Source organism: Arabidopsis lyrata (assembly GCF_000004255.2).
Source record: "Arabidopsis lyrata subsp. lyrata unplaced genomic scaffold ARALYscaffold_2, whole genome shotgun sequence".
In the NCBI taxonomy this organism is placed as follows: domain Eukaryota; kingdom Viridiplantae; phylum Streptophyta; class Magnoliopsida; order Brassicales; family Brassicaceae; genus Arabidopsis; species Arabidopsis lyrata.
The window spans coordinates 17642773-17656909 of NW_003302554.1; the positions used below are offsets into that span (position 1 = coordinate 17642773).

Genomic DNA, 14137 nt, shown 5'->3' on the forward strand with positions numbered 1-14137 from the left:
ATTCTAATTAATTTGTTTTTGTCTTTTGTATATTTACTAGGATATAACCCGCGGTATACCGCAGGTTAAAATATTTTTATTATTTATTAGTTATGTATAATTTTGGTTGTTATTTGTGTGATATATAATTCTTTAGATCGGTTGTGTATGACTTATAGTGAGTCGTAAATTTACCATATTAATAAATCTAATATTTTGTTGTCTTCTATATGGTTTACTTAAGAATTTTGGTTAGGATTTAACCTGTGGTGTTATGTGTTTCTTTCTATATAATAATTCACTATTAATTAAATTTTGAAATTTCAATTCAAAAAAAAAAAAATTCATATAGGTGTATTGTTTGGTCATTGCTGCAACTATTTTGGACACATAATTAAGTTATAGATGTATCATTATCTTATTTGCCTAAGTTATAGACACATAATTACATATTTTTTGGTATCATGTGATCAAAATAAGGAGATTTACAATTTCATTATAATGTTATTTTAATTTACAAACACAAAATCTTACTATTTTAGCTATTGTATAATAGTGAAAATAATGTATAAAGAAAGTCAGGGTTGGCATTAATGTTAATATACTCGGAAGATAGTGTTTTATATTTTAGATTATTAATTTGTTAAAAAAAAGCAGAAACCTAAATCGTAAAAGAATAGAAGAAAACTCTCTTTTCTCTTCTTGACCTGAAAAAAACAAAAAACACAACTCTATCATCAATCTCGATCTCTTTCAATTGTCTTCCTATATCTTAGATTATCATCTGCAATTAAACCCGAGAGCTGAGAAATTAACTTAAAGAGATTCTAATTTGCGAGTAACTCGAAATAAATGTCAGATCCAATTGCCAAAGAGAGAGAGCCGACAACAACAGTTCGTCTCCAATTATCAAAATCTGTTTAGTCGTAAAGGTGATTGAGAAATTAAGGAAGAACGATTCAAAACTATGCTCGGCGTGAACGACAGATCCAATTGGCCAACAAATTAAAGAGACCCGAGTACAACGTTTCGAATCGGAATCCAAATATGTGGAGTCACAGAGGTAAGAGAATTTAATTGTTCTTCATGTAGTAATCATCGATTTTTTGAACATCAAACTCAAAAATTGCTTGTAAATAGGAGGTTGATATTGAATAAGAGGTTGATATTGAAAAAAGATTTCTCTATTTGCCAATGTTCTAGTTTCCAATCTTAACATTTTGCTTTATCGTCTTTTCTAATACTCCATAATCATCGTAGATTGATGTCCACAGTCTAGAAATGGTGGATACTTATGATATAGATTTATATAAATTCAAGTAGTGTGTTTATTATCCGATTTCAGAAATTCATCTGCACACAACTGCACATAATTCATGTAGAAATCCAGTTTTTAAGATTCGAGACAATATATCTTTCTCCAAAAGTTTATAAGATATAACCTCTTGATTTTGTAAGAAATTTTGTAAAACACAATATAAACAATCGTCCAAGGTTAACAAATTATTGTGTTTTAGATTAGATATAAGAACTTAACGGTTTTGTCCTTTTTATATAGATTTTATAGTTAATATATTCTTATTTCTGATTTCCACGGATTCTTAATTAGAAAATATATATTTCTAAATGAAACTACCATCTACTCTTACAAAATAAGAGTGATACACAATCAAAGATTAATTACATTCTTGTCAAACGATTTTTGTATATTTGATTGATTGCAATAATGGTTTTAGGACCTTATATCATTTTGTTTACATTGATCTACATTAATCATATGGTTCTCTTTGCAGAGGATGCTAAACACGATTTTTTTCTCAATGAATTTCAAAGATGGAAGTCTGCTATAATATCTTCAAAAATCATCCTAAGGTTAGTTGTATATCTTGCTATGTTGATTTTGTTTTATCTACTAATACTAAGTTATTTTGTTTTCTTCATTACACAGGATGACTTTGCTAATACTCTGAAAGATTTTAGTATGCTAGAGTATGATACCAAGATTTAACAGGTTAGTAAATATATTAAGATTAACTACTCTTTTCATAAAATCGACATTAAATCGTTTGCATTAGCAAAAGAAGGCTCCAAATGTGGGGAAAATAGTGTATTGAATAACCAATTAGATTGCTACAAAAACCAAACTTATTTCTAACATTGTAAACCAAATAACCGGTAACTGGAAAACTTTGATAGGTCTGAGATATAAAAGAAAATTAAACAAACCAATAAAAATATGAAACTTCAACTCCAAAACATAACACCAATTCACTCCTCAATCTTGACCTTAACACCAAACAGCTTCTTTGAGTCGACTTTCTTCTCCGTAATGTTCACATCTTCTTTATCCTCACCATCATTGATTTTAGGAACCTAACAAAACGACAACAACAAAAAATTACCAAATGTGTTATTAGCTTGTTGATTTGGTCAAACACATCTAAAAAAAATAAAAACAAAATTATTTAGTGTATATGTAGTTCAGCTAGTAATCTATTTTAACACTAATGTCGACAATAACCATAATTAAACTTAAAAATACTTACCAATCAACATGTGAGGATTAAGATCACCACTCAAAAATTTTTGAATCTTAGCTAAGGATAAACAGGTGGAATCTGATTTAGGGTCATTGTTACGACAGTTCCATTTAGAAAACCATCTTGTAGAGATGATTGGTTGGTCAGAATTGTGCACTTGTATGAGTAAGATCAAAGGTCGCAATGAATCTCCATTCACCAAGCGGTTGATGATTCACCTAACGTATGGATCTTAACACTCTAAACTAAAAAGGAAAAACAAAAGCTATTAGAGATGAAACATGAAACAAAGAAAACAGAATTAGTAATGTTAATATAAAGGAGCAAGTAATAACCTTGTATCGTGCTTGGTGAGATTAGATGTTACGAATAAGGTTGTATTTATAGTGTTTTGAGAAGGTGTAGGGTTTTGGTGTAGTTAATAGAGCAAATATTTGATATCTTTAGAAATCTTTAAATAGTCACAAACAAAGAATATGCTACATTGATACTTAATCAAATAAGGATAAAATCAATTAGTTATGAGACATTTCCAAATCTTTTAGTTGGATTGAATATCTAATTTATATAGTTTATTTTATTTAGGAAACAAATATTATTTGAAATAAACTCATTAACACTTTAATAGGAAACCATTTGTACCAGAAAAGATTTATTAGTTATAAATACATTTACGTTTGATATCTTTCTAAAATTAATTGATTATTTTCGTAGGATACACTTATATACTCCCGAAATCTTTGCTAGTGTTTTTGGAAAGTCTCATAAGTAGAAGTGTATTGATTAATGCAGATCTTTTAGACATTGTTAGGATTTGGTTGTTTAGGGAAGTATTGATAGCTAATATTTGGCCGAATTCCTTGCATTTTTTGGCAAGTATCATTTAATCGGATCCGAGAGTTTTAATGTGTATTTGAGTCGGGTCAAAAAAAAATCCGGGTCAAAATCTTGTTAAAAACCCGACCCGATTGGAAATGAGCAAATTTGTACTTCAAAAATGTTAAGTAGATTTGATTTTGACACGAGTTTATCTTTCCTAATAAAAACCGAGGCACGATTAGTTAAACCGGTTTGAATTGTTTTGGTTAAATCGGAGGTCAAGTCAAATACATCGCTAATATCTAACGAAAACGACGACTGAAATTTCGTAAAGTTCCTTATAAAACTGATCTAACTATATCTTCTACAAGAGAAATAAAATAAAATTGATGCATTATGAAATCACAAAAGTTTTAACTCTTCATGATTTTATAGCTCATGAAATTGAATGATGTTTCTTTTATTGATGTCCTTACAAGTTTCATATCACAGGTCACTAAATAGAAATAGTTTTGAGTAGATGACATAAATACTATTTCAAATGAATTTATCCTTCATCTAATTGTTATGCGATGATTATTTCCTATAACATGCTATTTATGCTATTTTCTATATGGTCGTCTTGTTTAAATTAACTGCGCAATTCTCATGTTTTCTTAAGATGCTATTTGTTACAGGTTAATCAAGAAACGTGTGAGAGTATATGGGGTCTCTAATCTATATCTTAATCTTTTAAAAGTGAAATGAAATCAAAATTAAAAGCTTGAATGTCATAGTATAAAAGAATAGTAAAGTAAGGGGACCAGACATATTTGTTGCGAACTGGAAAAAATGAAGACAGTCAGTCTCACTAGGAAGTGTGGGGTTTCAAGTCCATGTTAGGTCTGTTTGTTGTTGCTCTTTCAACCTTCCCTTTCAATTTACAACCAATCTTTCTTTACACTTTATACTAATTTATTATTCATGTTTCCAATAGCACTAAAACAGTTTAAAAATCATAGGCAGCTTCTTATTTATTTATTATTGTTTCTACTAAATCAGGAAATTTTCTAATCATAGAAACAATATTCTAAACAGTGTAAATCTGTTATCCACATGCATAATGTTGTGTTTAAACTCGCTTTAGTCACAACCAAATTAGTGATTTCTCTCTAATTAACCGATGTATGTATATATGAATACTTATATAAGAATCATTCAATCTTCAAACATATCATAGTTTAACAAAATTGAGCCGATGGATCAAGATGAATAATATTTGTTTATAATTAATGAAAATCTATAAAATGAAATAGCTAGCTGGCTATATACATATTCAGTGCATGTTTATAACGTAGACTAATTAGTCCACGGCTCGCTGCCCCATTTGGAATTAGGTTAATTGTCACAACATATATTATGGTTAAATGGTTCAGAGTTAATAGACCGATCATATAGTTGAAAAAAAAGACTTGGTCAAGACACAAGATGAAGATACATGGACACATCATTGTCCATCCTGCTTATAAAAATACAAAAATACTTAAAAACGTTTTTTTTATATACCTTTAATAGAACAATTTTAGACGTATTTAAGGTTTAGTTTAATTTTTTTTCCGGTTTTGGCATTTCCAACCTCCAATACTTTGAGTACAATTCAAACTTATTTTTTTCTTGGTAGGAAGGGGAGAGACATTTTATCAAAAAAATAAGAAATACGAACTACTAACGAACGTATCTAGGACGCGAAGTTCCAACAACATCTTCTAACAGAACCGAACGAACAGAGTCCAGGGTAGTATTGTTCATCAAACTGATAATACAGAAAAAATGAATCTCAAAAATTGAATAAGATAAACTCAACAAACTAGAGACCAAGACAAAGTTGACATTGAAAAAGTCTAAAATTTATGTGTTTATAAAAACTAACCATAATCCTATCGTTTAGATTAGACGACTTTATATGCAACGGTAATTCAGAATTCTACCCAAAAATCTAACTCACTCCATTATTATGGATGCCGTGGAAAATTCAACAAACCAAAATTTTCAATCATATAAATACTTTTTCAACTGACGTCAAAAAATAAAAAAATTCATATGTGGAAAAAATATGAATTTGATATATATATATATATATATATATATATTTATTTATTTTGGTAGGAATATGAACATATTATGGCACTCAAATGTAGTTTATAATACAAGCTTTTGATGAGAGAAATTGGATTATTGTGGGCAATGTAAGAAAATAAGATACGATAATTAAAAAAAATGGTAATTAAAGGAAAGTAAAAAAGTAAAAAAATAAAATAAAGGGACTGATCTCTTGTCTTTTCTCTCTGCTCTCGTACGTTATTCTTGGTCATTGGAGAGGGAGGGTAATTATTCACCATTTTTGATTTGGACAACGACAAACGAGAAAAAGGTGATTTTCCTGGGAGCTTCGTCTTCTTTTAAAATCGCAATGCTCGTGTACTATTTCTCCAATTTCCTAGTACTATTGCTATTCTCCAATTGATCCAACGAAACTAGGAATCCATTCTTTGTTTTTTTTTTTTTTTTATTTGCCCTAGGATTCTGTGATCCATGGTCGCTGATTCTGGAAAGGTCTGTTGCTTCTTTTGAATTTCCAGAAGCGGAACTTTGCAGGTTAGTGTTTTGGTGGTGTTACTTTGAGCGGAGAGATGGATTCTGTCTCGGAACTTTTATCCCCGGCGCCGTTTGGTGATTTTACGGTGATGCGGATTTTGAGTTAGAAGCGAGGCGGAGTGACTGATTTCGTAGCTTTCTTCTGCACCTTCCACTAGGTGTGTAATTTTCTTCTGTTGGGTTTTTGGATTCTAATCCTGCGATTGTAGCATTCAAATGTTAAAGGTCGTTTATTTGGCATTGGATGCCTTGTATTTGAGAATGAAGAGATTTCACATAGTTGGGGATAGATATAATTGAATTAAAGATAGTTTTTGAATGTTTGGTAAGATTAGTCAATTGCTATGCTTGCGGTTTCGAACTTACTTACCCATGGTTTCTTCTAGGAAACCAAAGACTGCAGCTAAAAGAGTGTTTATGCAGATGTTGAAGGCCTTCCTTCCTGGAACGCAGGAGGAAACATCATCTTCTTTGCAGTCTGGGTAGGCACTTTCTATTTTTTATAAGTATCTAGAGAATAGTGTAGCAAGTTCACCATGATGAGGCAGTCACCAAAATTGGCCTACTAGCTTGTCACTTTGTTTCGAAACTGCAAGTTTTTGATATTGCTCAAAGTTTTATTTGGTTTAAGGTTACTGGTAAACATAGTTAATTTTCAATATTTCTTGTCATTATTTACATTATTCTTTCTGTTGTCCTGAGAAATAAAAACGGAAATCATTGCTTTAAATGTGCAGGAAAGTCCATGCAAAAATGGAAATGGACGACCCAGAGAAGGCAATGGCTACAGTTGCTCAGCTCATAGAGCAACTTCATGCGAAAACATCTTCTCCGCAAGACAAAGAACTCACAACAGCTCGTCTACTAGGTATTGCAAAAGGCAAAAGGGAGGCAAGAAGGCTGATCGGTTCGTATGGCCAAGCAATGCCTTTATTTATTTCCATGCTTAGAAATGGGACGAGTATGGCCAAAGTAAATGTCGCTTCAATCCTTTGTGTTTTATGCAAAGACAACGACTTGCGACTAAAAGTTCTTCTAGGAGGATGCATCCCGCCATTACTCTCGGTTTTGAAGTCTGGAACCATTGAAACTAGAAAAGCAGCCGCAGAAGCTATATGTGAGGTTTCTTCTGCTGGAATTTCCAATGACCACATTGGCATGAAAATATTTATCACAGAAGGTGTTGTGCCAACATTGTGGGATCAACTTAGCCTGAAAGGAAATCAGGAGAAAGTGGTTGAAGGGTATGTTACTGGAGCTTTGAGGAATCTTTGTGGCGTTGATGATAGTTATTGGAGACTGACACTAGAGGGTAGTGGTGTAGACATAGTCGTGTCTCTTTTGTCATCTGATAACCCTCATTCTCAAGCAAATGCTGCTTCTCTGCTGGCTCGTCTAGTTCTGTCCTTTTGTGATAGCATCCAGAAAATATTAAATTCTGGAGTTGTCAAGTCTCTGATACAGCTTTTGGAACAGAAAAATGATATCAATGTTCGTGCTAGTGCAGCAGATGCTTTGGAAGCTCTTTCATCAAAATCCGATGAGGCTAAGAAATGTGTCAAAGAGGCAGGAGGTGTTCATGCTCTCATTGAAGCCATTGTTGCTCCATCGAAAGAGTGTATGCAGGGAAAACATGGACAATCTCTACAAGAACATGCAACTGGAGCTTTAGCAAATGTGTTTGGTGGGATGCGCCATTTGATTATATATCTTGGAGAAGTATCACAATCCCCACGTCTAACGGAACCAATTGGTGATGTAATTGGAGCCCTTGCCTATGCTCTAATGATTTTCAAACAACCAGAGAGTTCGGAGAAGATATTTTATCCAAGCGTGACAGAGAGCATTTTGGTAAAGTTACTAAAGCCTCGTGACACAAAGTTAATCCAAGAACGGATCTTAGAGGCTATGGCGAGCTTGTACGGAAACAGTAGTCTATCGTGTTACCTAGATGATGCAGAAGCTAAGAGAGTTCTTATCGCTCTCATAACCATGGCTTCTGCTGATGTACGAGAGCGTCTGATAATTTGCTTGTCTGGCTTATGCCATGACAAAGTTGGAATTTGGGAGGCGATTGGAAAGAGAGAAGGAATCCAGTTATTTATATCATTTCTAGGTTTGTCTAGTGAGCAACACCAAGAGTATGCTGTTGAAATGTTGAAAATTTTGACGGCTCAGGTGGATGATAGTAAATGGGCTGTAACAGCAGCCGGGGGGATTCCTCCACTTGTCCAGTTGCTCGAGACTGGATCTCAGAAGGCCAAGGAAGATGCTGCCTGCATTCTCTGGAATTTGTGTTGTCACAGTGAGGAAATCCGTGATTGTGTTGAAAGAGCTGGTGGTATTCCAGCATTCTTGTGGCTTCTGAAGACTGGTGGACCAAATTCCCAGGACACATCTGCAAAGACACTTGTGAAGCTTGTCCATACAGCTGATCCTGCCACAGTTAATCAGTTGTTGGCTTTACTTCTGGGAGATGATCCAACTTCAAAGATTCATGTAATAAAAGTATTGGGTCATGTGCTCTCAAAAGCTTCACAAGAGGATCTTGTTCATAGAGGATGTGCCGCTAACAAAGGACTGAGGTCCCTTGTCGAGTCCCTAACATCTTCCAGGGAAGAAACAAAGGAGCATACAGCTTCAGTTTTAGCTGATCTGTTCAGCTCAAGACAAGATATCTGTGGTCATCTTGCGACGGATGACATTATTAATCCCTGGATCAAGCTGCTTACAAACAACACCCAGAATGTGGCCAAACAGGTGGCTAGGGCTTTAGACGCACTGTCCCGCCCGGTTAAGAAAAATAATAATAAAAAGAAGTCTTACATTGCAGAAGGAGATATTAAGTCACTCATAAAATTGGCTAAGAACTCTTCCATTGAGTCTGCAGAAAATGCGGTTTCTGCCCTCGCAAATCTTCTGTCTGATCCGGATATCGCTGCAGAAGCACTAGCTGAAGATGTTGTTTCAGCTTTCACAAGAATTTTGGCTGATGGATCTCCAGAGGGTAAGAGAAATGCGTCACGGGCACTTCATCAGTTACTTAAGAACTTTCCAGTTTGTGATGTGCTAAAGGGAAGTGCTCAGTGCCGTTTTGCTATACTTTCGCTCGTTGATTCTCTAAAATCAATTGATGTGGATAGCCCAGATGCTTTCAACATATTAGAAGTAGTTGCGCTCTTGGCAAAGACTAAGAGTGGGGTGAATTTCTCTTATCCTCCATGGACTGCCCTTGCCGAAGTGCCTTCAAGCCTGGAGACCCTTGTGCAATGCCTTACTGAAGGCCATACTCTTGTGCAAGATAAGGCAATAGAAGTTTTGTCCAGGCTTTGCTCTGATCAACAGTTTCTGCTCAGTGAACTTATAGTTTCAAGACCCAAGTCAATGGGGGTTCTGGCTGATAGAATAGTGAATGCATCCAGCTTAGAAGTGAGAGTTGGGGGGACGGCGCTGCTCTTATGTGCTGCAAAGGAAAAGAAGCAGCTGATCACAGAGACACTTGATCAGTCTGGTTTTTCAAAACTCTTGTTACATGCCCTCGTTGATATGATAAAGCACAATTCTACATGCTTTTCTCTAGAGACTGAAGTCCAGACACCTAAAGGTTTTTTGGAAAAAAAAGTTTTCCAGGATACAGGTAGTTTTTATTTTCCTGATCCAGCTAAAATCTTGGGTGGTACAGTCGCATTGTGGCTGCTATGCATACTCACTTCCGTTGATGCTAAGTCAAAGGTCATTGTTATGGAAGCTGGCGGACTTGAGGTGCTCTTGGGGAAGCTTGCTAGGTATACTTCCAGTCCTCAGGTAAATGTTTCTTTCTCGGACATCAAAAAATTATATGCTTCCTCATGTTTATTGGTTATGGGTATCCTACAGGGTACCTTCGTTGAGAATAAAATAAATAAGCCAACTTCTGAGTTGAGTTGTACAACTTTGCGGGGCGGGGTTTGGCTTTTAGGACCTTCTGTTAGTTAAGAGGTTCTGTTAAAGTAAATCTCACTTATTTATATCGTTACAGACTTGTCAAGCATGAATTGTGCATTTTGGTTTTGAATCACACTGCTCAATTTGTCTTAGGCTTGACTTGATTCTTACTTTTTTGTGGCAGAGATGCCTTGTATGATGAATTTTCCCCCTTGAAAGTAATCTTGAGCTAAACTATTTTACCAGGCTGAATTTGAGGATTCAGAAGGCATTTGGATTAGTGCTCTCCTCCTGGCTATTATGTTCCAGGATGACAATGTGTCCTTTTCTTCAACGACAATGCGGATCATTCCAACACTTGCAGTTTTGCTAGGATCTGATGAACTGGTAGATCGGTATTTCGCTGCCCACGCAATGGCTAGTCTTGTTTGTACTAGGAACAGAGGAATAGATCTGACAATTGCAAATTCAGGTGCTGTTTCTGGGATAATAAACCTTCTTGGCTATGTGGAATCGGACATACTGAACTTGGTTGCTTTGGCAAATGAATTTTCTCTGGTGAAAGAGCCTGATCAAGTTATTCTTCAACACCTTTTTGAAATTGAAGATGTGAGGCTTGGCTCCACTGCACGCAAATCTATCCCACTACTTGTCGATCTCTTAAGGCCAATTCCAGATAGGCCTGGAGCCCCTCAGTTTGCTGTCCAAATCCTGATTCGCATTGCTGATGGAAGTGACACAAATAAATTACTAATGGCTGAAGCTGGAGCCGTTGAAGCTTTAACAAAGTACCTTTCGCTTAGTCCTCAAGATTCAACTGAGTACGCCATATCTGAATTGCTTAGGGTATTATTTAGCAACCATGAGCTTAGACAAAACGAAATGGCACTAAGTTCCTTGAATCAGCTTATCGCAGTACTGCGGCTAGGTTCAAGAAGTGCAAGATACAGCGCAGCTGGGGCTCTGAATGAACTATTTGAAGCTGAAAACATAAGAAATTCTGAAATCGCCTGCCAGGCTGTTCAACCACTAATGGACATATTCGGTACTGTATCAGAAAGTGAGCAAGAGGTAGCTCTCTCTGCATTGATCAAACTAAGCTCAGGAAATACTTCGAATACAGCTCTTCTGATTGATGTGGAAGGAAGTCTGCTGGAAAACGTGATCAAAATCTTATCATCTGCTTCTGCTTCAGAGGAGTTAAAGATAAATGCTGCCAGACTTTGTTCTGTTGTTTTCTTGAATAAAAACATCAGAACAAGTCCATCCGCATCCGGATGCATGAAGCCTTTGATAACACTTATGCAGTCTGAAAGAAGTGCAGCAGTTGAAGCAGCAATTTGTGCTATTAAGATATTATTGGATGACGAGCAACATTTAGAACTAGCAGCCGCACATAACATTCAAGAGCTTCTTGTTGGCTTGGTTTCCGGAAGAAATTACGTTATTATTGAGGCTAGCTTATCAGCTCTCATTAAGTTGGGGAAAGACAGAGTACCACGCAAGTTGGACATGGTGGAAGCTGGAATAATTGAGCGATGTCTTGAGCTACTACCTGGAGCCTCGAGTTCGTTATGTTCTGCTGTTGCAGAGCTGCTTCGAATTTTAACAAATAGTGGAGTAATTGCGAGAAGACCAGATGTTGCAAAAACTGTTGAGCCTCTATTCGCGGTCTTGCTCCGGTCAGACTTGACCTTATGGGGGCAACATAGTGCCCTGCAAGCACTTGTAAACATATTGGAAAAACAGCAAAGCCTTGAAGCTTTTAGTTTTACACCCAGTGAAGCCATCGTGCCGCTGATTTCCTTTTTAGAATCTTCATCCCAAGCTATCCAGCAGCTTGGAGCAGAACTGCTGAGCCATTTTCTTACAATGGAAGATTTCCAGCAAGACATCACAACACAGAGTGCTGTTGTCCCTCTGGTCCGGCTTGCAGGAATTGGAATACTGAGCCTGCAGGAAACTGCGATAAAGGCGTTGGAGAAGATATCTGCTAGCTGGCCTAAGGCTGTTCTTGATGCTGGAGGTATTTTTGAGCTATCCAAGGTTATTCTTCAGGAAGATCCTCAGCCCCCTCTTGATCTATGGGAGTCAGCTGCTTTTGTTCTTTCCAACATTCTGCAGTATGATGCAGAATGCTTTTTCAGAGTTGAACTGCCAGTTTTGGTAAAATTATTGTTCTCGACAATTGAAGGCACAGTATTACTGGCTCTTAAAGCATTGATGCTTCATGAGAAGAACGATGCTTCAAGCACAGTACAAATGGCTGAGCTTGGCGCAATCGATGCATTGCTGGACCTCCTGAGATCTCATCAATGCGAGGAAGAGTCGGGAAGCTTACTTGAAGTAATATTCAACAATCCGAGAGTAAGAGAGTTGAAGTTATGTAAATATGCAATAGCACCACTATCTCAATATCTGTTGGACCCTCAGACAAGATCAGAACCTGGTAGGCTTCTTGCTGCTCTGGCACTTGGGGATCTTTCTCAGCATGAAGGGCTTTCTAGATCCAGTGGTTCTGTTTCCGCTTGTCGGGCACTCATTAGCGTGCTAGAAGAACAACCAACAGAAGAAATGAAAGTGGTGGCCATCTGTGCGTTGCAGAATTTTGTGATGAATAGTAGAACGAATAGACGAGCTGTCGCAGAGGCTGGTGGCGTATTATTAATTCAGGAGCTACTGCTCTCTTGCAATGCAGAAGTTTCTGGGCAGGCTGCACTAATGGTCAAATTTTTGTTTTCCAACCACACACTCCAAGAATATGTCTCGAATGAGCTTATAAGATCACTAACAGGTACTTTATTCAATTGAAGTTATACTAATATTATGTCCCTGTCACTCTAGCACTAAACTTTTTATATTCTGATTATATTTTTTGTCCTTATCTTCAACTGTTTGACATATCATGGTTGTGAACAGCTGCACTTGAGAGAGGCTTGTGGTCTACAGCAACTATAAATATCGAAGTTTTGAGAACCTTAAATGTGATTTTCTCCAATTTTCCTAAGCTCCGTGCCTCAGAAGCTGCTACTTTCTGCATCCCTCATTTGGTAGGGGCCCTCAAATCTGGTGTTGAAGACGTCCAGGGATTAGTATTGGATATTCTTTACTTGCTAAGGCACTCCTGGACGAATATGTCTTTAGATGTTGCAAAGTCCCAAGCCATGATTGCAGCTGAAGCAATTCCCGTCCTGCAAATGCTGATGAAAACATGCCCTCCTAGGTTCCACGACAAGGCAGACAGCTTATTGCACTGCTTACCAGGTTGCTTAACAGTGAACGTCATGCGTGCCAATAACTTAAAGCAGTCCATGGCAACCACAAACGCCTTTTGTCAATTAACAATAGGAAACTGCCCTCCACGGCAAACTAAGGTAAAGCAAACCCATCCAAGGAGAATATTGCACACTCCCATCATTGCCAAAAACTTTTTCTTTGTATCATTGGGTTTTTGTCTCTTTTTCTGTAGGTCGTTAGCAATAGCACAACTCCTGAATGGAAAGAAGGCTTTACTTGGGCATTTGATGTTCCCCCCAAAGGACAAAAGCTTCACATCATATGCAAGAGCAAAAGCACATTTGGAAAGGTAACATTGTAAAAATGAGCCACACTGTTCAAATTGCAGAGTTGGGATTCAATAAAGATCTTCAACATGTATTGTCTTAATTGGTCTTTGTCTAACACAACACATTCCTTGTCTGCAGACAACTCTAGGCCGTGTTACTATCCAAATCGACAAAGTCGTGACAGAAGGAGAGTACAGTGGATCCCTAAGCCTGAATCATGAAAACAGCAAAGATACTTCTTCCAGATCACTCGACATTGAGATTGCATGGTCCAATAGGACAACGGATGAGACTCATTGAGAAAACAAACTACTCAATCTTCACAAGCACAATGCACTTGGTCAAGGGAAGACTTAATCTGTCTAATGGCTGCATTTTGGTAGTAGAAGAAGGAAAGCAAACTCTGCAGCAGATGTATAGCAATACGTGTATATGAGTAATGAGTATGGTGTGTGAAAAGGAACGTAGAAGCAAAGAGTTCCTGCCTAGCAAGAAAGAAAGTCTTATTGTATAGGTTGTTTCTCTTCTTTTTTTGGTCTGCGATCTTCGGTATTTGTCAGTTTGTTCACAAAAATTCTTTCGCTCGGGGATCAACTAAGCAGCACGAAGTGCTCTGATTCCTGTAGCGATGTTTAAGTTATTTTACCTTGATTTTGTCTGGGTTCATTCATAGTT

At 36.7% G+C, this 14137-nt stretch overlaps 1 protein-coding gene and 1 long non-coding RNA gene across 5 annotated transcripts; both read left to right on the forward strand.

Annotated features, from left to right (window-relative positions):
• The first annotated feature begins 498 nt into the window (after nucleotides 1-498).
• On the forward strand, nucleotides 499-4358 carry LOC110231095. Of its 2 annotated transcripts, XR_002334192.1 has the most exons (4): nucleotides 499-1042; nucleotides 1773-1851; nucleotides 1928-1990; nucleotides 4016-4358. It is a non-coding gene; the product is annotated as an uncharacterized LOC110231095 (long non-coding RNA). The 2 variants fall into 2 exon arrangements; XR_002334191.1 differs by lacking the exon at nucleotides 4016-4358 and having other exon boundaries at nucleotides 506-1042; nucleotides 1928-2136.
• A 1288-nt stretch (nucleotides 4359-5646) lies between these two features.
• LOC9323749 (protein CELLULOSE SYNTHASE INTERACTIVE 3) lies at nucleotides 5647-14128 on the forward strand. Of its 3 annotated transcripts, none has more exons than XM_021035498.1 (8): nucleotides 5647-5748; nucleotides 5957-6130; nucleotides 6359-6454; nucleotides 6710-9776; nucleotides 10143-12690; nucleotides 12816-13270; nucleotides 13366-13482; nucleotides 13601-14128. In XM_021035498.1, exons 3-8 carry the CDS (start codon nucleotides 6390-6392, stop codon nucleotides 13760-13762), a joined length of 6414 nt encoding a protein of 2137 aa, XP_020891157.1. In that variant the 5' UTR covers nucleotides 5647-5748; nucleotides 5957-6130; nucleotides 6359-6389; the 3' UTR covers nucleotides 13763-14128. The 3 variants fall into 3 exon arrangements, with proteins under 3 accessions (XP_020891157.1, XP_020891155.1, XP_020891156.1); XM_021035496.1 differs by having other exon boundaries at nucleotides 5693-5748; nucleotides 5897-6130; nucleotides 13601-14113; XM_021035497.1 differs by lacking the exon at nucleotides 5647-5748 and having other exon boundaries at nucleotides 5789-6130; nucleotides 6396-6454; nucleotides 13601-14113.
• The last annotated feature ends 9 nt before the right edge of the window (nucleotides 14129-14137 follow it).

Bases quoted from the DNA above. Each gene is read 5' to 3' on its own strand.
- LOC9323749 (XM_021035498.1), top strand. From the start codon at position 6,390: ATGCAGATGTTGAAGGCCTTCCTTCCTGGAACGCAGGAGGAAACATCA. The intron at 9,777-10,142 runs GTAAATGTTTCT...CTATTTTACCAG, and splicing joins GGTATACTTCCAGTCCTCAG to GCTGAATTTGAGGATTCAGA. The intron at 12,691-12,815 runs GTACTTTATTCA...GGTTGTGAACAG, and splicing joins GCTTATAAGATCACTAACAG to CTGCACTTGAGAGAGGCTTG.